Source organism: Pseudophryne corroboree, chromosome 1 (assembly GCF_028390025.1).
Source record: "Pseudophryne corroboree isolate aPseCor3 chromosome 1, aPseCor3.hap2, whole genome shotgun sequence".
Lineage (NCBI taxonomy): Eukaryota > Metazoa > Chordata > Amphibia > Anura > Myobatrachidae > Pseudophryne > Pseudophryne corroboree.
The window spans coordinates 209,688,790-209,712,185 of record NC_086444.1 but is presented as its reverse complement, the minus strand read 5'-3'; the positions used below and the strand labels follow the sequence as shown (position 1 = coordinate 209,712,185).

General features: G+C 45.7%; 1 protein-coding gene across 1 annotated transcript in view; it reads right to left on the bottom strand.

Moving 5' to 3' along the window:
- Window positions 1–23,396, bottom strand: part of LNPEP (leucyl and cystinyl aminopeptidase) — a 258,314-nt gene that overhangs the window by 66,761 nt on the left and 168,157 nt on the right. The window contains exons 8-9 of the mRNA XM_063964054.1: window positions 2,915–3,046; window positions 9–140 (exon numbers count right to left, since the gene is read on the bottom strand). Of these exons, the coding sequence (XP_063820124.1) occupies window positions 9–140; window positions 2,915–3,046 (264 nt within the window). The remainder of the gene's footprint in view (window positions 1–8; window positions 141–2,914; window positions 3,047–23,396) is intronic.

The following is a 23,396-nucleotide window of genomic DNA, read 5'->3' as shown; positions in this document are numbered from 1 at the left end:
TTATATACCAGATTCATACTGTCCCACAAGCCATCACTTTTTGTCGATCCATACTGATGATCTTGCAAATACTTTACAATACAGTTATGGAAGACGTCCTCAGTCAGATACTCTCTTAGCATTAGTAGAATAGAAGCACCCTACAAAATAAAGAGAACATGAGAAGTATACAGTCATTTACCATTCGTGCAAAACACAATTTCTGCACAATAAAAAATTACTATGAAGAAGGACTCATCTTTAATCTGTGGTACAATGCAGGCTGCAGACCATTCCAAGCATGCAATGAAAATGCTCTTTTATTTATAATACATGATAAAAAAAACAACCTCAGCACCCGCTGTCTTAAGGACACTGCATGACTCCTAAAATATAAATTTCACTTAAATGATGGTTGATTTGCTTCTGATCAATGGAGTGAAGAGTCTTCATAGTGGCGCTGGAACTATGGATTATGCACGCTACCAGAAGACCCCGGTACACAGATTTGCTTATAAGATCAATGACGTAACTATAGTGGGTGCAAGGGGAGGGCATGAGGGACACACCGCTCTGTCCTCTCTTCTCCCAGGTGCACCCCACCCAATTATTATTTGCCTATCATACGTTCTTTCAAAGCACTGACTGAATGAGAAGGGAAAGTGCAGTATATATTTCCCTATTGGATTGCTCTTTACCAGGAAATCTTTATGTCTTCCAAATGTTATGCTGTTGTTTTAATCAACTAAAGTTTGTACAGTATACTGGTACACTGGCCAAACACACGGAAGATAAAAAGCATGAAGTCTCTTCCTTGAAAAGTGTGCTGAATTGCTATGGGTTTCTATTAGCTAGTAAATCTGAGTTTATAAGAAACCAACAAAGGAATTATTATTATTATATATCATAAAGTGTAATAATAAGCAGGGATTAATTGAAAGGTCATGGAATTTATGTTACTGATGTACATATGTAGTCTTCTGGCAGTCACTGGGATGCTCTGCGCACTGTATGATGATCACTGGGATGCTCTATGAATTGTATGGTGGTTACTGGGATGCACTGTATATTATATAGCAGTCTTTGTGTATTGTATGACAATCACTGGATGCTCTATGGGGGTCATTCCGACCCGTTCGCATGCTGCTTTTTCGCAGCCGTGCGAACGTGTCTGGAATGCGTATACGCAGCGGGCGCAATGCGCAGGCGCGTCGCAGCCCGGCGACGGGGAAAGCTGGGCAGCGACTGAATTAAAGAAGAAAACGATCGCTACCGCGATCGCACCGTGATTGACAGGAGGACGGCATTCCGGGGCGTCAACTGACCGTTTTCGATGAGTGGAGATCCGAACGCAGGCGTGTCGAGGCGTTTGGTGGGCAGATGTCTGACGTCAATTCCGGGACCTGAGACGCTGAAGTGATCGCAACAGGTAAGTAAGTCCAGACCTACTCCTCATCTGCACAATTTTTTTTTACATAGCTCGGCTGCACAAGCGATCGCAGGCTTGCTATGCAAAAATCCACTCCCCCATAGGCGCGTCTACCTGATCGCACGGGCAGCAAAAAGTTGCAGCGTGCGGTCAGGTCAGAATGAGGGCCTATGTATTTATAGCATTCACGGTTATGTTCTCTGTATTTGTATTGTATTGTATTTTATTTGCTTATATGTTCAATTCATACTGGGGGATAAACCCAGAGCCACACTGCTCCTATCTATCCCCATTCACTGCATAGATAGCAGGGGTCCTGCGCATTGATGACTTTTTAAGATGGTGTGTATGTGTTTTGCAGATGCCCACAAAGTTGTTGACTAATACTGTTTATTATTAAAAAGAAACCGTGCAAAAATGTTATGAAAATAAGTAATTGCGCACACATTATACACAGCTTTTGGCCCAGGTAACACAATAATTAAGAGCAATAATCAATGGAAATTAATATTCTGTTAATCCAAGTGTGGACCAAAACGTCACCAAAATATTACGGGGGAATTTAAAAAGCAATTATCCTTTAAGGCTGCTGAACAGTGGCCAAGGATTATTATTTTGTGAAGCCTGAAGAAAACTCTGTTATTTATAAAGTGAGCACCCCAGCAGAAGATTGTGATTATGCGAAAGCACCCCTCTATGGACATATATACAAGAAATAAAATATAATAATCTAATATATAGATTCTTTTTAATGAATCTGAAAATGTATTATACATGATTTTGTTCACTATGTAATATATCCAGTATAGATATTTTTTTTTCTTTTTTATGCACAGCAACCATTAAAGTAAGCAATGTTTTATGTTATTTAAATAAAAATAAAAAAATAGCAACAGGAAAACACAAGATAGCCGTTTTGTTCAAAAGAACTGTACACTGCTGCCACCTGCTGGAACAATTTTTGAACGTGAACTTAAGATGATGCGAAAGTGTAATAGGCCCTATACACTGGTCGACAATCCTCAAAGATATGAACGATCGCGTTCATTATTGAACGAGATAACGTTCATATCTAAGTGTGGAGTCACCAGCGATGAACGATACGCGGCCGCGCGCTCGTTCATCGCTGGTGCCCCGTCGGCTGTGCATGCAGGCCAATATGGACGATCTCGTCCATATTTGCCTGCACTTGTATGGAGCCGTGTGATGGGGGGAGTGAAGAAACTTCACTCCCCCGTCACTGTTCCCCTGCCGCGCGTCGCCCGTCTGCCATATCGGCGGTTGGGCAGTTCGGCGGCGTATTGCCGTGACTGTAGGGCCCTTATGTGTTAAGCATGTAATATCAATCTAGTTACCAGCCTGTGAAAATGACGGAACAGCATAACAGTTATGTCAGCGCCAGTGGCTGAGCTCGCTCACCACCTAGTAGCCAACAGGGTGCGAAACACATATATTCCCCCCCCATAGAGGTGAGGAGCAGCATTAGCCTTTCATTATAGAAGATACCTTAATGTAGGAAAGGTCGTCAAATATTTCCTCAATTTGCTCTGGAGACTGCACATCAGTAGATATAGGGTGAGAGGTCTGTAAGGAATCCTTTTCCATGGCGTCAAAACGTGCTTTCAAGAAGTTATTATTCTAGGATTAAGTAATAGTTGTGCATAAATTAAGTTACTTAGGGCATAACAAAAATATATATATTACATTTTGTAATACCATCTTATTGACCAAGAATTCCTAACAATGTCATTTTATCACTGTAAATAGAAAAAACCACAAATAGAAAAATGCGAGTTTTCATGACTTCTGTACAAGCTCATTTGCAAAATGTTTTTAACTATTTCTATAGATAATACATTCTTGCAAACTCAATTTAACAATTGTTTTATGTAGCCTCACTATAAGGGGTGGCAATTAGCAGTTCCATATCAATCTTTCGGAACAATACAAGATCGCCATGTCTGCATTTAACAAAGAAAATGATCCAAGATTGATATTATTTTGACCCATGGGCTGTTAAGGAAACTTGTTAAATATTTTATATGAGCAGTCAAAAAAAAAAAAAGAAAAAAAAAAAAAAAAAACAGACACGTGCAATGGCGCAAGAGATGCCGGGAACCAGGTAAGAATATCACTGCTGCAGCATTGTGATTTTTAGATTGGTTTGACTAGTACATCTGTTCATTGAGAATCAGTCCTAAAATAGTAATGCATTGGGCATGGAAATTAATATTTTGTCAAAGATCGATGCCCATCCCTAGCTCAAAACTGTAGCAGTCAGTGACAGAGCGTTATGACAGTAGGAAAGGGGACAGGGGCTGGGAATACCCTCACAGACACAGCTAGTAAGATATTTGCTGACACATATAGGGATATTCACCACAACCCGCAAATAAGTTGCGGATAGGATGTGAAAAATCTGACTGGATTCGCACTGCGATATTTCAATACATGGCAAGAATATATTAAAAATCGCAAGCTCTGTCCCTGCGAATCCCCTCCCCATACTTGTCAGGGTATTTTTCCCAATAATGGAGGTAGGTTTTATTTTTAATTTTCCATTTTATTTTTTTCTCTCTGTGATCAGCCTGTGGACACACAGAATGATCACACAAGCCGGCTCTGGCCTCTGTCCGTCAGCAAGCAGGAAGAGCAGAGCAGTAGTAGCGGAAACGGACCAAAGCCCTAATAATGCCATCTGTGTATTATTTCACAATTTGTTTTAGTAAATCTGAAACAGATTGCATTTCCCATTACAAGTATGGGAAATGCGGTCTGCTTACTAGGAGAATACAAATTTAAGGGATTTGAGGAGTTTTTCTTTTTTTTATTGAAAAACGCCTCCAAAAACCCTGTGATACAGTTAAATGATACGAAAAGAATGTGAAAAGGTGTGAAAATACCCAATTTTCACATTATTTTAGTAAAAAAAATTAAAAAAAATTGATAAACGTGCCTCTAAAATATATTTAGTTGGTAGTAAGAGGTTTGCATTTATAGAAGTGATGGAAATAAATGGATAATACCAACGCATAATACAAAATGCAAAAGTGGGAATATCCAGAGTAAGGAAATACTATAACTATTCTCATCCTATATTGGGACATCGACACAATTGTCATATTTTGGGCTCTATACACCACCACAATGGATTTGAAATGAAAAAACAAGATGTGCTTTAACTGCAGACTTTCCGCTTTAATTTGAGGGTATTTACATCCAAATCAGGTGAACGGTGTAGGAATTACAACGGTTTCTATATGTGCCTCCCACTTGTTAAGGGACCAAAAGTAATGGGACAAGCTAAACAATCCTAATTCAAACTTTCACTTTTTAATACTTTGTTGCAAATCCTTTGCAGTCAATTACAGCCTGAAGTCTGGAACGCATAGACATCACCAGACGCTGGGTTTAATCCCTGGTGATGCTCTGCCAGGCCTCTACTGCAAATGTCTTCAGTTCCTGCTTGTTCTTGGGGCATTTTCGCTTCAGTTTTGTCTTCATCAAGTGAAATGCATGCTCAATCGGATTCAGGTCAGGTGATTGACTTGGCCATTGCATAACATTCTACTTATTTGCCTTAAAAAACTCTTTGGTTGCTTTTGCAGTATGCTTCGGTTCATTGTCCATCTGCACTGTGAAGCGCCGTCCAATGAGTTCTGAAGCATGCGACTGAATATGAGCAGATAATATTGCCCGAAACACTTCAGAATTCATCCTGCTGCTTTTGTCAGCAGTCACATTATCAATAAATACAAGGGAACCAGTTCCATTGGCAGCCATACATGCCCACGCCATGACACTACCACCACCATGCTTCACTGATGAGGTGGTATGTTTTGGATCATAGCAGTTCCTTTCCTTCTCCATACTCTTCTCTTCCCATCACTCTGGTATAAGTTGATCTTTGTCTCATCTGTCCATAGGATGTTGTTCCAGAACTGTAAAGGCTTTTTAAGATGTTGTTTGGCAAACTCTAATCTGGTCTTCCTGTTTTTGTGGCTCACCAATGGTTTACATCTTGTGGTGAACAGTCTATATTCACTCTTGTGAAGTCTTCTCTTGATTTTGACACACATACACCTACCTCCTGGCAGAGTCGTATCTAGGGTAGGGCGAGTGGGGCATCATGCCCCACTCGCCCCTGTCACGCCGAAATGTGAGGGGAGGAGAGCGCAGCGTCTCTCCCTCCCCTCACCGCCGCTGCCAGCACTAGCAGCGCTGCTGTGTCCGGACTCCGGCGGCGTTAGCCAATCAGAGCTTGCGGAACGGCTCCTGATTGGCTGCCGGTCCGCAAGTGGTGAGTGACCCCGGGGAGGGGGGGGGGGGGGGGGCGCACAGTGGGGCATGTAACTGGCACTGAGTGGGGCAATGTAACTGGCACTGAGTGGGGCAATGTAGCTGGCACTGTGGGGCAATGTAACTGGCACTGTGGGGCAATGTATCCGGCACTGTGGGGCAATGTATCCGGCACTGTGGGGCAATTTCAGTGACCACACCCCTTCTGGTGCTTGGCCACGCCCATGTTTTCGCAGCGCGCATGCTTCTTTTGGTGTTTTTTTTTTTTTTTTGGGGGGGGGGGGGCGCGCCATTTTCCATCTTGCCCTGGGCTCCGAAAACCCTAGCTACGCCTCTGCCTCCTGGAGTGTGTTTTTGATCTGGGCAACTGTTGTGAAGGGGTTTTTCTTCACCAGGGAAATAATAAGATTTTAAACCTACCGGTAAATCTTTTTCTCCTAGTCCGTAGGGGATGCTGGGGACTCCATAAGGACCATGGGGTATAGACGGGCTCCGCAGGAGACATGGGCACCTAAAAGAACTTTCTAGTATGGTGTGCACTGGCTCCTCCCTCTATGCCTCTCCTCCAGACCTCGGTTAGAGAACTGTGCCCAGAGGAGATGGACAATACGAGGAAAGGATTTTGTTAATCTAAGGGCAAGATTCATACCAGCCCACACCAATCATACCATATAACCTGGAATACACATAACCAGTTAACAGTATGAACAAACGACAGTATCGGTCCAAGACCGATTCTAACTGTAACATAACCCTTATGTAAGCAATAACTATATACAAGTCTTGCAGATTTTCCGCACTGGGACGGGCGCCCAGCATCCTCTACGGACTAGGAGAAAAAAATTTACCGGTAGGTTTAAAATCTTATTTTCTCTTACGTCCTAGAGGATGCTGGGGACTCAGTAAGGACCATGGGGTTTATACCAAAGCTCCCAATTGGGCGGGAGAGTGCGGATGACTCTGAAGCACCGACTGAGCAAATGCTAGGTCCTCATCAGCCAGGGTATCAAACATGTAGAATTTAGCAAAAGTGTTTGAACCCGACCAAGTCGCTGCTCGGCGAAGCTGTAATGCCGAGACGTCCCGGGCAGCCGCCCAAGAAGAGCCCACCTTCCTAGTGGAATGGGCCTTTACTGAATGCGGTAACTGCAATCCAGCCGTAACATAAGCCTGCTGAATCGTGTTACAGATCCAGCGCGCAATAGTCTGCTTCGAAGCAGGCGTGCCAATCTTGTTGGCAGCATACAGGACAAACAATGCTTCTATTTTCCGAATTCTAGCCGTCCTGGCTACATAATCTTTAAGGCCCTGACTACATCCAGGCACCTGGAATCCTCCAAGTCACTCATTGCCACAGGCACCACTATAGGTTGTTTCATATGAAATGAAGACACCACCTTAGGTAGAAATTGAGGACGTGGATAGAGCAGAAGCGTGTGTCACTTCTGCTCTATCCACATGAAAAATCAAGAAAGGGCTCTTGTGAGACAAGGCCGCCAATTCTGACACACGCCTTGCAGATGCCAAGGCTAACAACATGACCACCTTCCAGGTGAGAACTTCAACTCCACCGTTTGAAGGTGTTCAAACCAGTGTGATTTAAGGAACTGTAACACCACGTTCAGGTCCCATGGTGCCCCTGGGGGCACAAAAGGAGGCAGGATGTGTAGCACTCCCTTTACATAAATCTGGACTTCTGGAAGAGAAGCCAATTCCTTCTGAAAGAATATCGACAGGGCCGAAATCCGTACTTTAACAGACCCTAACTTTAGGCCCATATCCACTCCTGTCTGTAGGAAGTGGAGAAAAAAAACGACCCAGATGGAAATCTTCCGTAGGAGCATTCTTGGTTTGACACCAAGAGGCATATTTCCGCCAGATACGGTGATAATGTTTTGCAGTCACCTCCTTCCTAGCCTTTATTAGAGTAGGTATGACCTCCTCCGGAATACCCTTCTCAGCTAGGATCCGACGTTCAACCACCATGCCGTCAAACGTAACCGCGGTAAGTCTTAGAACAGACAGGGCCCCTGCTGTAACAGGTCCTCTCTCAGAGGAAGAGGCCCAGGATCTTCTGTGAGCATCTCCTGAAGATCTGAGTACCAGGCCCTTCGAGGCCAGCCTGGCACAATGAGAATTGTCTGTACTCTCTTTCGTCCTATGATTCTCAACACTTTTGTGATGAGAGGAAGAGGAGGAAACACATAGACCAACTGGAATACCCATGGTGCTACCAAAGCATCTACTGCTATTGCCTGAGGGTCCCGGGACCTGGCAGAATACCTCTGCAGCTTCTTGTTGAGGCGTGACGTCATCATGTCTTCACTCTCCTGGATGGAGATAGTGTCTGCTGAGGAAGTCTGCTCCAGAATGAAGACTGCTGACAGAGCGCTTACATGATTTTCCGCCCATCGAAGAATCCTGGTGGCTTCCGCCATTGCGACTGTGCTTTTTATCCCGCCTTGGCGGTTCACATGAGCCACTGCTGTGACATTGTCCGATTTAATCAGAACCGGTAGGTTGCGAAGAAGACCCTCCGCTTGTCGAAAGCCGTTGTATATGGCCCTTAGTTCCAACACGTTGATGTGTAGACAGGACTCCTGGTCTGACCACAGTCCCTGAAAATTTCTTCCTAGGGTTACTGCTCCCCATCCTCGGAGGCTCGCGTCCGTGGTTACCAGGATCCAGTCCTGAATGCCGAACCTGCGACCCTCTAGAAGGTGAGCACTTTGCAGCCACCATAGAAGAGACACCCTGGCCCTGGGGGACAGTGTTATTTTTTGATAATTGTAGATGGGACCCGGACTATTTGTCCAGAAGATCCCATTGAAACGTCCTTGCATGGAACCTGCCGAAGGAAATGGCCTCGTAAGTTGCCACCATTTTCCCCAGAACCCGAGTGCATTGATGAACTGACACTCTTTTCGGCTTTAGCAGGTCTCGGACCATGTTCTGGAGGTCCTGGACTTTTTCCCACGTGAGGAAAACTTTTTGTTCCATGTCCAGTATCATGCCTAGGAACGTCAGTCGAGTTGTTGGAACCAACTGTGACTTTGGCAGATTGAGAATCCAACTCTGTTGCTGAAGCACTCTCTGAGAAAGTGACACGTTCTCCAGTAGTTGTCTTACCTCGCTTTTATCAGGAAATCGTCCAAGTATGGGATAATCGTGACTCCTTGCTTGCGCAGGATCACCATCGTTTTCTGAAACTGATAATGACCATCCTGTACCGCGAATCTCAGGTACTCCTGATGAGAGGGATATATGGGGACATGAAGGTAAGCATCCTTTATGTCCAGTGACACCATAAAATCCCCCCCTTACAGGCAGGCTATCACCGCTCGGAGCGATTCCATCTTGAATTTGAATCTTTTCAAGTACAGGTATAGGGATTTTAGATTTAAAATGGGCCTGACCGAACCATCCGGCTTTGGGACCACAAATAGGGTTGAATAATACCCTTTTCCCTGTTGGCTCAGGGGAACCCTGATAATCACTCGCTGTTGACACAGCGTTTGAATTGCAGCCAGCACTACTTCCTATTCTGGGGTAGAAGCTGGTAAGGCCGACTTGAAAAATCGACGTGGGGCACCTCTTCGAATTCCAGCTTGTAACCCTGGGAAACTATTTCTATCACCCAAGGGTCCACGTCTGAATGAACCCAGACTTGGCTGAATAGTCGAAGGCGTGCTCTCACCTGTGCGGACTCCCGCAGGGGAGCCCCAGCGTCATGCGGTGGACTTAGCGGAAGCCGGGGAGGACTTCTGCTCTTGGGAACTAGCCGCAGCAGGTGTCCTCTTGCCTCTACCCTTACCTCTGGCGAGGAAAGAAGAGCCCCGACCTCTTCTGGATCTATGCGACCGAAAGGACTGCATCTGATATTGTGGAGGTTTCTTTTGCTGTTGGGGAACAAAAGGTAAAAAGGTAGACTTACCCGCGGTAGCTGTGGAGACCAGGTCCGCGAGGCCGTCCCCAAACAATACATCACCTTTGTAAGGTAAAACCTCCATATGCCTTTTTGATTCTGCATCCCCCGTCCATTGGCGGATCCATAAGGCTCTTCTTGCCGAAATAGCCATATCATTGGCTATCGAACCCAGTAATCCAATGTCTCTTTGAGCGTCCCTCATATATAAGACTGCGTCCTTAATATGAGCTAATGTTAACATAATTGTATTCCTATCAAGGTCAGCTGACAGGGTATCTGTCCACGCTGCTACTGCACTACATACCCATGCCGACGCAATTGCCGGTCTAAGCAAAGTACCAGTATGTGTGTAAATAGACTTTAATGTAGTCTCCTGCCTGCGGTCCGCAGGGTCCTTGAGGGCTGCTGTGTCAGGGGACGGTAGCGCCTCTTGGAAAGGCGTGTTAAGGCTTTGTCCACTGTGAGAGAGGATTCCCAACGTACCCTGTCCTGTGTAGGGAAAGGGTATGCCATAAGAACCCTTTTGGGAATCTGCAGCTTCTGATCTGGAGTTTCCCAAGATTTTTCACATAACTCATTTAGTTCATGGGAAGGAGGAAAATTCATAACCTGTTTCCTTCCCTTAAACCTGTGTATCCTCGTGTCGGGCACCGAGGGCTCATCAGTGATATGTAAAACATCTTTTATTGCAATAATCATGCACTGAATACTTTTTGCCACCCTGGGGTGCAATCTTGCTTCATCATAGTCGACACTGGAATCAGAGTCCGTGTCGGTATCTGTGTCCCCTATTTGTGAGAAGGGACGTTTCTGAGACCCCGACGGGTCCTGTGAGTCGGTGCCATCCGTAGATTGAACACCTGTTGACACCCTGGACTCTGCTTTGTCCAGCCTTTTATGTAGTGAAGCTACACTTGCATTTAACATATGCCACATATCCATCCAATCCTGAGTCGGCACCGCCGACTGTGACACACCACTCATCTGTTCCACCTCCTCTTTGGATAAGCCTTTCGCTTCAGACATGCCGACACACACGTACCGACACCCCACACACACTGGGATATAACTATAAGGGGACAATTCCCTAAAGAAGGCCCTTTGGAGAGACAGAGAGAGAGTATGCCAGCACACACCAGCACCAAACTGACCCAGGAAAACCCAGACAGCGCATATATATATATATATATATATATATATATATATATATATATATATATATATATATATATAGATTTCCCCCACTCACTGCGCCAATTATGTGCCCCCCTCTCTTTTTTCAGCCCTCTGAGCTCTTCAGCAGGGGAGAGTCCGGGGAGCCAGCGTTCTCTGCAGCTTCTGTGGAGAAAATGGCGCTGATTAGTGCTGAGGGATAAAGCTCCGCCCCCTCCAGCGGCGGGCTTCGGTCCCGTTCTGTATCTGAAAATAATGGCGGGGAATCGTTTATTTACTGCCTCAGCAGCCTAATAACATCCTTTTGTGCCAAAACGAGGTTTACTGCTGCCCAGGGCGCCCCCCCTGCGCCCTGCACCCATCAGTACCATGTGTGTGTGTGTGTTATGTGGGAGCAATGGAGTTCCAAAGCTCATTGATGTATATATTTGTTGTTAAAAGGATATGGATTCAATATATATTACAAAGTACAGTATACCTATAGTTACATGAATACAACTCACACAGTAAACAGTTAGAAGATACAATTACATACAGTTATATGCAGTTTCAGTTACATGCCAGCGATACAATTACCATTCCCTCCAATGCAGCTTATGTCTTCCTCTCTCTTTAAATAAATACAGGAACTGAACTGCCAGCAACTCCTCCATCATCCTCTGAGACCAAAAAGCAAGTAACTGACCTCCTGTGTGGTCAGCTTATGTCTCATCTAGTTTCTGGGGGAGGGGACTCATGATGAGTCACCAGTTCCTTTGTATATGGTAATCAGATTCAGCCTTGAAGACATCCAAAGGGGCTGGCCTGAGTTTCCTGTTCATTACCTGTTTGGAGCTTCTATTGTTCTAATAGAAGTGATTTTAGCTTTTATACATGTAATCATAATTATCCGCTGCAATGTCCCACAACTTAATAACAAGTATCAAATTAATCTACACACCAATCTGCTTGTTTTAATAGTAGTGTATCTTGTTCCGTTCAAATAATACACATTCATGACATTAATTCATTAGGTAATTTTAAATCATCATGATGTCTGGCGCTTGATATTATTATAATTATGTACTGTATGAAATAAGTGTCGAATCCATCTCTGTGGCATGTCCGTGTAAATGCGTGTGTTACCATATATGGCTGTGCTCGCTGCGCGTATTTGCAAGTATAGCGACTTAAATGTGTGTAGTTTGTATGTTCTCTTTATGTAACATTTTTGACTTTGACAATACCGTTGTAATTCCTACACCGTTCACCTGATTTGGAAAACCACAGGAGCAGAATGAACACAAAAGCACGGGAGCAGAATGAACATAAAAACACGGGAGCAGAATGAACACAAAAACACAAACACAGAAGCAGAATGAACACAAAAGAATGAACACAAACACAGGAGCAGAATGAACACAAAAACTTGACTTTCAGTACAAAGTATTGCAGAACAAGATAAAATTCATATACATTGCTGCATCAGCAATCATAATGCCTCAATCAGCAGCGGTTTGGTGACATTGTTGGCAGTGAGGTGATGGTGGTAAAAGTCAGGGAAAAAAATGCACAAGAGGGAAGAGGGCCAAACGAAGAAGACTTCAATGCACGCCACAGGTACAACCTATTTACTACATTGGAAAAATCGTGATAACGGTGCTGTTGGCCAGCCAAGCGAGCTACATACCGTAACTTGCATAACTTGTTATAAAGAAAAAAGGAGATTTATGTTCTTACCTGTTAAATCCTTCTCTTCAAATCCATAGGGACTACAAGGATAACACTGGGTATAGGCTGGTGAGCTGGAGTCTGGGAACCAAACAGTTAAGATTTCTTTCCCAGCAGCCCAGGCTCCCTTTACCTTATACTCCACCCCAGCCACAGACATCCAGTTAAGTTAACAAGCCCAAGGCAGGGAGCGAGAGGAAGGAGAAGGAAGACCACCACACTCAGTTCAAAACGCACAGTGGATGTGAAAAGGGGGACCAGTAACAGTGCACACGTAGCCACCCCGATCACGTCCACGCCACCTGTTCGCACAGCCACCCCTCTATTTCCCAGGTGCCACCCCCGCAACGCTCCGTCTAGGAAACGGAGCATTGCCGCTCCCCTCCCGCCCCACGACAGGCAGAGGCGTTCGCATTTACTGTGGGGCACCGGCAGTAAATGCGGGCGCATGGGCAGGACGGGCTTTTAGCGATCCAACCTGAAGAGGACCTATGCCAGTCGGCATAGTGCAGTGGTAGCCAACTCCAGTCCTCGAGAGCAGTTAACTCAAGGAAGTAATTAGCTCCACCTTTAGATCTTTCAAATGTGTTAGTGAGTTATGGATACACCTGCGCACCAGCTAGGTGATCAGGAAAATGTGAACTGTTGGTAGCTCTCGAGAACTGGAGTTGGCTACCACCGGCATAGTGTGTCTTGCGTGGAATTGTTCTGCGATTGCTTAAAGAAGTGGACACACGTACTGTATATGCCCTTACTCATTCAGGGGTCTATTCGTGAAGCAGTGAAAAGGCTGTAGAAAAGGACCAGTGGAGAAGTTGCTCATAGCAACCAATCAGCTTTGAAGGAAGCCTTTTTTAAGTACAGTCTATAAAATGTAAGGAAGACGCTGATTGGTTGCCATGGGCAACTTCTCCACTGGTCTGTTTCTCCTCTCTTTCCACTGCTTCATGGATAGACCACCGAGACAGGCACTTAATCCAGCCTAAGGAATGAGATGAGGGAGGGTGCCGGTGGTCAGGGGCAGATGGAAAGGGTTTGTGGCTAATGTACAACATTATAAGCCACAAATAATATTGCTTTGGCTGGTGACTGGCACTTCTGTGCGGTATCACTGTTGGTGGTCCTTTACTATTTATCCCAACTGAACCTCTTTCCTCTTCTGCTCATAGAAACAACATTTGCTTCATGCTGCACAGACACTACTGTGCTTCTCTGCCAGTTTGCAGTAGCTGTGTGCTTAGTGCTTTCACTGCCATAGTCGCTGCTGCAGACAGAGCCAGGATAGCTGTGCCCCATGTTTGCCGGAAGCTGCTGTCACCAAGGGGACAGCGAGAGAACCACAGAAGGAACAGTGGTATCAATAGCAATTTTTCTCACTGAGTCCATCGGGTTGGGTATGAAATGCCGTCGGTCAGAATGCCAACGTACTCCCCCTGGCCTAACCCTAACGTCTCCTTCCGCAGTCTAATCCTAACCCCCCACCCCACCTCCCCCGCCCCCGCAGCCTAACCCTAAACCTTCCTCTAGTGCCTAATACTTACCTTTGGGATCAATCTGCATTGTGCCAGTCGGGACTGTGACTACATCCTGGTCCAACAGCTTGAATCCAGTTCATCTAACCTTGCCCTTGGTGCGACCGAGTAGTACCATGTAAATCTCCCACGGCTTTCACGCATTTTTTTGCAGTTTCCAATTTGCGGGAAGATGATTATGTGGGAGGTAGAGCACAGAGCTGATGCAAAGTGCAGCCAACTCTAACTCCCGACCGCAGTCAGCACCTAGTATGTTGAGTTCACACATTTACCTATTCCTACATTCATCAGGCATATTTATAGCACAGGAACTCTGGCTAAGTAATATTTTGGATGAACATGTGAAAGCCCCCTATGATCTGATGAAACCACTCTTCTACAGCCAGGGATTCCATCAAACCTGCACTAATGTGACTCATTACTTCCTGCTTTTCCAAACTGTAAAGAATATCTTTCACACATTGTACTCTGTAACCACAATGCATTCTCGGCTACATTAGTGGTTCGGGGTTAAATCCTTTGGAAAACAGAGGCCAAGGTAAGAGTCCTAATGACATGCATTGGCAAGATATCCGCAAATCTCGCTGCCTGTTCACAAGTGTCTACTGGATAGCAGAGAAGAGCTTTTATCTCATCTTCTCTTTCCGCAAAGACACGGACTATGAAATAAACATGAGAGAATTTAAGAGACTACAAATTCATCATAGACTGAATTAATGAAATATTAAAGTGGAGAGATCTTCTGAAATGGGAAACACAGCGGTTTATGGGGAGGGGGGTTCTAACTACTTAACAGAAATCAGGGTCTGAGATGTGCCTGAGAATCATAAATAGCTTACCGAGATGTGGCATTGCCTGTACTGCACAGCTGTCATCATCTGCAGAGCATCACACGTGGGGGAAATAGACGCACAGCAATCAGAGCCAATTGTTTATTTATGCTGCAACATTAGCATAATTATAGGCTGGCGTGTAATTTTATTTTGCACCTGTATTTGTGTATGTTCACTCTATTAACAGCGGCACTAAATACTTGTTAGGCACGTTTAGTTTACATACACACACATATATATTTTACAACTACTGAATTGTACATCACACTAGAAATACTGTGATATGCACTTAGGAACTGGGTAGAATCTGCATAAGTATTCCCAGTGCAAGCTGATTGCTGCAGCTCCATTTGTTTTGCACTGAACTAAACTAGAAACATAGTAAAAGGAGAAACAGGGAAAATTGATTTAAAAAAAAACAGGGTTCACAAATTACATGGACTATATTTCAAATTATAGTGAATGGTGTAACAATTACTATTTTAATCTAAAACTAACTAAATGCATAGATAACGACCATCAAAAAGTGTACACATGGAATAAATCCCTGCAGAGGCTAAATATTTGTGCGCTACACTAATAAATGCAGAAAATAGGATTTTGGTTACCTATCGGTAAATCCTTTTCTCATAGTCCGTAGAGGATGCTGGTGTCCACATTAGTACCATGGGGTATAGGGGGTAATTCAGAGTTGATCATAGCAGGAACTTTGTTAGCAGTTGGCCAAAACCATGTGCACTTCAGGGGGGGCAGATATAACATGTGCAGAGAGTTAGATTTGGGTGTGGTATGTTCAATCTGAAATCTAAATTGCAGTGTAAAAATAAAGCAGCCAGTATTTACCCTGCACAGAAACAAAAAAAAAACACCAAAATCTAACTCTCTCTGCAAATGTTATATCTGCCTCCCCTGCAGTGCACATGGTTTTGCCCAACTGCTAACAAAGTTCCTGCTGCGATCAACTCAGAATTACCCCCATAGACGGGTCCACCAAGAGCCATTGGCACTTTAAGAGTTTGAGAGTGTGGGCTGGCTCCTCCCTCTATGCCCCTCCTACCAGACTCAGTCTAGAAACTGTGCCCGAGGAGACGGACATCTTCGAGAGAAGGATTTAACACAGATAGTGGCGAGATTCACACCAGCTCACACATACAAGGCACACCAAGGTAACGTAGCTTGAAAACTCAGCAACCGCTGAAACATTACTTACCAAGTAACAATGCAGTACTTAACTAAAACAAAGTTGTACTGAACCAAATAACGATAGCAGGAAAACGGGCGCCCAGCATCCTCTACGGACTACGAGAAAAGGATTTACTGGTATGTAACCAAAATCCTATTTTCTCTTACGTCGTAGAGGATGCTGGGGTTCACATTCGTACCATGGGGATGTACCAAAGCTCCCAGAACGGGAGGGAGAGCGTGGAGGCTACTGCAGAACTGATTGACTGAACTTCAGGTCATCAGAGGCCAAAGTATCGAACTTGTAGAACTTCGCAAACGTGTTCGACCCAGACCAAGTTGCAGCTCGGCAAAGTTTTATAGCCGAGACACCCAGGGCAGCCGCCCAGGAAGACCCCACCTTACGAGTAGAGTGGGTCTTGACAGACGTAGGACACGGCAATCCTGCCATAGAATATGCATTCTGGATAGTGAACCTAATCCAGCGAGAGATAGTCTGTTTAGCAGCAGGACACCCAATTTTCTTGGGATCATACAGGACAAACAGAGTCCGATTTTCTGTGACGAGTAGTCCTCTTCACATAGATTTTTAGAGCCTTACAACATCCAAGGACTTTGATAAAATTGAGGAGTCTGTAGCCACTGGCACCACAATAGGTTGGTTGATATGAAATGTCGACACAACCTTTGGAAGAAACTACTGACGTGTCCAGAGCTCAGCTCTATCTTCGTGGAAGATCAAGTATGGGCTTTTACAGGACAAAGCCCCCAACTCAGACACACGTCTAGCAGAAGCTAAAGCCAACAAAGTGACAGCCTTCCACGTAAGAAATTTGACCTCGACCTCCTGTAGAGGCTCAAACCAGTCAGATCGGAGAAACTGCAACACCAAGTTAAGATCCCATGGTGCCGTAGGCGGTACAAAAGGAGTATGGATGTGCAGAACTCCCTTCAAAAAGGTCTGACCTCAGGAAGGGCAGCCAATTGTTTCTGGAAGAAAATGGACAGGGCCGAAATCTGGACCTTCACAGATCCCAACTTCAGGCCCATATCCACACCAGCTTGTAGGAAGAGGAGAAACCATCCCAGTTGAATCTCCACTGTAGGAAATTTCTTGGACTCACACCAAGATACATGTTTTTTCCAAATTCGATGGTAATGTTTAGACGTTACTCCTTTCCTAGCCTGTATCAGGGTAGGAATAACCTTGTTCGGAATGCCCTTCCGAGCTAGTATCAGGCGTTCAACCTCCATGCCGTCAAACATAGCCGCAGTAAGTCTTGATAGGCGAACGGCCCCTGCTGCAGCAGGTCAGGTCCTCCCGAAGGGGAAGAGGCTTCGGCTCTTCTTGCAGTAGATCCAGAAGATCCGCGTACCAAGCCCTTCTTGGCCAGTCTGGAGCAATGAGGATCGCTTGAACCCTTGTTCTCCTTATGAGCTTTAGAACTCTTGGGATGAGTGGAAGTGGAGGAAACACGTACACCGACTGGGACACCCATGGAGTCACTACTTGCGGGTCCCTTGACCTGGAACAATACCACCGAAGCTTCTTGTTGAGATAAGAGGCCAAGCTGTCGATCTGGGGTACACCCCAAAGATCCGTTACCTCCTTGAACACCTCCGGACGGAGACCCCATCCCCTGGATGGAGATCGTGTCTGCTGAGGAAGTCCGCTTCCCAGTTGTCTACTCCCAGAATGAAGATTGCCGACAGCGCCAACACGAGCTTTTCTGCCCAGAGGATGATTCTTGTTACCTCTGCCATTGCAGCTCTGCTCTTCATTCTGCCCTGTCAGTTTATGCAAGCCACTGTTGTCACATTGTCTGACTGCACTTGAATGGCCCAATTTCTCAGAAAATGGGCCGCTTGGAGAATACATTGTAGATGGCTCTTAGTTCCAGAATGTTTATCGGCAGGCCGGCTTCCACACTTGACCACCTTCATTGGAAGGTTACCACTTGAGTGACTGCACCCAGCCCCAGAGACTTGCATCCGTGGTTAGAAGGATCCAGTCCTGAATCCCGAACCTGCGGCCCTCCAGAAGGTGAGGTAATTGCAGCCACCAGAGGAGTGAAATCCTGGCCTTAGGTGACAGACGTATTCTCTGGTGCATGTGTAGATGGGATCCCGACCACTTGTCCAGGAGATCCAGCTGGAAGGACCGAGCGTGAAACCTCCTGTATTGTAGAGCTTCATAAGAGGCCACCATCTTCCCCAGAAGGCGAATGCACTGATGAACCGACACCCGGGCTGGCTTCAGGACAGAATCACCAATGCCTTTTCCTCTGGGAGAAACACCCTCTGCACCTCCGTGTCGAGGATCATTCCCAAAAAGGACAACCTCCTGGTTGGTTCCAAATGTGATTTTGGAAGATTCAGGATCCAACCATGTTCCCTGAGAAGCTGGGTCATGAGTACTATGGACCGTAACAGCTTCTCCTTGGACAATGCCTTTATCAGCAAATCATCCAGATACGGAATTATGTTCACCCCGTCTGCGGAGGAGAATCATCATTTCCGCCAATACCTTGGTGAATACCCTCTGCGCTGTGGAGAGGCCGAATGGGACTGGAACTGAAAGTGACAGTCCTGCAGTGTAAATCGAAGATAAGCCTGATGCAGCAGCCAAATCAGAATATGGAGGTACGCATCCTTGATATCCAGGGATACTAGGAATTCCCCCTCCTCCAGACCTGATATCACTGCCCTTAGAGACTCCATTTTGAACGGGAACTCCATCAGAAAGGGGTTTAGTGATTTTAAGTTCAGAATGGGCCTGACTGAACCATCCGGCCTCGGTACCACGAAAAGGTTCAAATAGGAACCTTTGCTTTGCATATGAGGTGGTACTGGCACAATGACCTGTCCCTCCACCAACTTCTGGACGGCTTCTTGCAGGACAGTTCTGTCTACCAGCAGAGCTGGCAAGCCTGATCTGAAAAATCGGTGAGGGGGAAGATTTAGACATTCCAGCCTGTACCCCTAGGACACAATATCTTGCACCCAGGGGTCCAGGCCGGAGGATACCCAGACATGACTGAAATGTCTGAGTCTCGGTCCCACCGGCCCCACCCCACCTCCGGGGCGTGCAGTCCACCGTCATGCGGAGGACTTTGGTGTACCTGAAGCAGGTTTCTGTTCCTGGGAACCTGCAGCCGCAGGTTTCTTGAACTTGGGCCGACCTTCCCGAAAGAAGGTGTTGGACGGTTTGGCCTTTCTGGGCTTGGTAGACCGAAAGGGCTGTGATGTAACTGAAGAAAAGGGTTTCTTCGGAGCAGGTGTAGCTGAGGGAAGAAAGGGTGACTTACCAGCCGTAGCCATGGAGATCCACGCATCTAACGCTTCCCCAAAGAGAGCCTGACCTGTGTAGGGTAAGGTCTCCACACTTCTTCTGGATTCCGTGTTGGCAGACCGCTGGCGCAACCATAGTCCTCAACGAGCTGATACTGACATAGAGGAAATTCCCGCAGCCATGGAACCCAGGTCTTTTATGGATTCTACCAGAAATCCTGCCGAATCCTGAATGTTACATAAAAACAATTCAACATCACATTTCTCCATAGTATCCAAGTCCTCAAGTAACGTGCCTGACCACTTTACTATAGCTTTGGCAATCCAAGCACTGGCAAATAGTGGGACGTAGTATAGCCCCAGAAGCCGTGTACATGGATGAGCGTATTATCAATTTTACGATCAGCCGGCTCTTTCAAGGCGGTAGATCCTGGAACAGGTTAAACCACCTTTTTTGAAAGTCTGGATACTGACACATCAACAATAGGCGGGTTTTCCTATTTTTTCCTATCCTCTGCCGGGAAAGGAAACGCTACCAGAATCCTCTTGGGTATCTGGAATTTTTTATCCGGGTTTTCCCAAGCCTTTTCAAATATAGCATTTAATTCCTTTGACGCAGGGAAGGTTAGCGAGGCTTTCTTATTTTCAGTGAAGTAAGCCTCCTCAACCTGCTCGGGTGTTGTATCAGCAATATTCAACACATCTCTAATAGCCTCTATCATCAACTGCACCCCTTTTTCAAGAGATGCTGCCCCCCGCAACACATCCCCGTCACAGTCTGCAGTATCAGAATCAGTATCGGTATCATCCTGCATGATCTGTGCAAGAGCACGTTTATGTGAATATACTGCGGGGAGCCTTGATGTACCAGAACTGGGCCATACTGCCATAGAGTTCTGTAAAGCCTGAGTTGCAGATTCATTTTGTGCAACCCTGTTAGAAATCTGAGAAATCATAGATTTGATAGAGGATAACCACTCAGGATCCCTTGCTAGTATCTGTGCTAAACCAGTGCAATCCTGATTACATGGAATGGGATCATCCGGAGAGGACATATCCTCTGCAGCATATGACACAGAGTCCCTGGACATTGCTTAATGGAGACCACAGACACTCCACACTCACACACAGGGGAGTACAGACAGAGTTTCCCCCCCAATAATGGCAAGAGAAACACAGAGATTGGAGCCAACCCACACACAGCACATTTAATATAAAGGGAGAACCCCTATCAGCGCTAACTGTGCACCTTAATAGGTTACACAGTCGTTTTGCAGCTCACCCCCTCCTTCTACAACCCCCTGGTGCCGTGAGAGATAGCTGGAGTTGCTGTGGAGGGACTTGTTCTTCACTGACAGCGTTGTGCAGGCAGGAAAATGGCGCTGAACGCTGCTGGGTCCGCTCTGAGGAGAAGCTCCACCCCCAAAATGGCGCGGTCTTCCCGCACTTCATATGATTTTACTGGCCTGAGGATTTATGCTGACTGAGATCCCGGGACCCCGACAGGCTGTGTGACCAGTGTAGTGTGAAGGGTAGGGTGCTAGCTCAGGGCGCCCCTCACAGTGCCGCACTATGTACCGCTGAGCCTCCGGAGTGCAGTTAATACTGCGCTCCTACCCCGATACCGCCATCTTCACACCGGCCCCCCGCTTGCTAGGGGGGTCGGTGACTCACTCGCCACCAATCTTCAGCTCTGTAAGGGGGTGGCGGCATGCTGCTGGGGTGAGCGATCCCCTGTGGCGGGGGAACGATCTATCCCCTCTGGAGCTCAGTGTCCAGTCAGCGGAGACAGTGGCTCAGACCCCGCAGGGCGGACACTACTCCCCCCCCCCCCCCCCCTTAGTCCCACGAAGCAGGGAGGCTGTTGCCAGCAGCCTCCCTGTAAAATAATAAAACTCTAAAATAAACTGTACTATAGAAACTCTGGAGAGTTCCCCTAGCTGTGACCAGCTCCTCCGGGCACATTTTCTAAACAGAGTCTGGTAGGAGGGGCATAGAGGGAGGAGCCAGCCCACACTATTAAACTCTTAAAAGTACCAATGGCTCCTGGTGGACCCATCTATACCTCATGGTGCTGTGGACCCCAGCATCCTCTGGGACGTAAGAGAAAACGTTTTCTCTTACATTCTATTTGGGGGACATTACTGACCCCGAGTACACAGGGAAGTAAGCAGCACACAGCACTCCATTCATTACAACTTACTCCTCCCCATATATACTCCTCCATGCATTGGCTCATTAGTTTCCTGTGTGCCGTACAGTTTACATAGTAAGGTAGTGCTACACACTTGCTTTTTATTTAGAGGGGCGCTACCTTATCTACAGGTTTACGTGATGAACGTTCTACTCTCCTTGTACAGTAAGTTGTCTGTGAGGTGTTCTATCTATGCTACCTATGATACTGTTAAAAGTACATACTGTAGGTGGGCAGTACAAGAACTCTCATACCCCAGGTAGTGCCATACACAAACCATATTTGTCCAAGACACAGCCAGTGGAGAATAAAACGGGATTGATGGGCACAAATTTGGGTTGGAGATGCGTCCTAATTGAAGTCTAATTTACAGTGCAAATAAAGCTGCCCAGTGCACACACTACATGCAAGAGCAGGCAGTATTGTCCCAGCATGGAAAACACAATAGCATTTGCAGCACTTGGATTGGAAGAGGGTTTTGCCCAATACACATTTTCACTGTTATTCTGGATTTGATCCTAACTGTAAATGAAGCTCACCATGACTACGTGTTCTAAATGATGATGTTATATGATGGTCTATAAAGGTTGTAAGGAGTGGTAGGGTCTGTCAAAAAAAACCCTGAAGGACCATATCAGGCCACAAGCTGTGTAGCCATTCTAACCATGAGAAATGTGCAGTATTTAAGGTTACAAAAAGAAAGTGTTAGTGTTTTATTGGAATCTGGGCGTGTTCTGTGCACAGGGTTGCTGTGCTTACAGCATGTAACAGCAGGCAGACATTGCCAGGAGTGGTGCTATTTATTCACAAAAGCAAAAGATTTAGGGACAAACTTGTGCAAGCGTTAGCGTGTGCAGGGCTACCAGTCACCCGGTCAGTAAATATGGTCATGATTATTAATTTAACTAATAAATGTTATCAGAACAGATTATCAGTTACATAACAGGCAAGTGTATACTGAGTCCAGTAAGGGCTTGTTCTTGAAAATGGGGCAGAGGCAAACCCGAGACGGATTCACATGCACCAGACAGAAGACGTATCTCCAGCAGGTGCTCACAAGCTGGTCACAATATGCACTGATGATGATGATGATGATGATGATCAGCATCAGTCTCAGATGAATAATTTATATTAGTGTGGCTGCTGTATTAAATGGTGGTGTGTAAATCTATTTGTATTAATTAACGGATATCTGCGTTCAGACCACAGCAGTTTAGAAGCAGTTTCATTTTTAAATAGGAAAGACAATGGGTGCATGCATTTAACTACATTTAATTTGTACTTTTTCACTTTTTACACACATGCCACTTTTGCATCTATTAATATCACTATCCTGACACTATAATATTTTATGTATATGACACTTCATTACAGTATTCTATAGTGTACAACTTGTGTAATGTGACTTTAGCATTACAATGTTTAGCAGTGACACTCTCAAGCAACATTCCTACTGTATGCTTTAGGTGCTGCTGGAATGGGTGGCGGTCAGGAGATGGACGGTCACATAACTTCCCCATACATCACAAAGCCTCACCATCCCTATGGTCGGCATGCCGACCAACAGGGACTATTATCGGGGTCGGTATGCTGACTGCCGGTCAAGCATACCACAGCCACTGAAATAAACTATACACTAAGGTACTCTCATGAGATGCATCTGCCTCAGCAAACACACAAAAATGAGTTCTTTAAGGAGTCCGCCAAACCTTTACTGAAAATGCCCCTGTTCTGGCATGATCATCCAACCATCCCATGACCTGCATAGGCTATTCTACACACTCACCACCACATAAGTCACACAAAGCTTACATGCATTCTCTATCTGTACCCAATCATTCCTCTG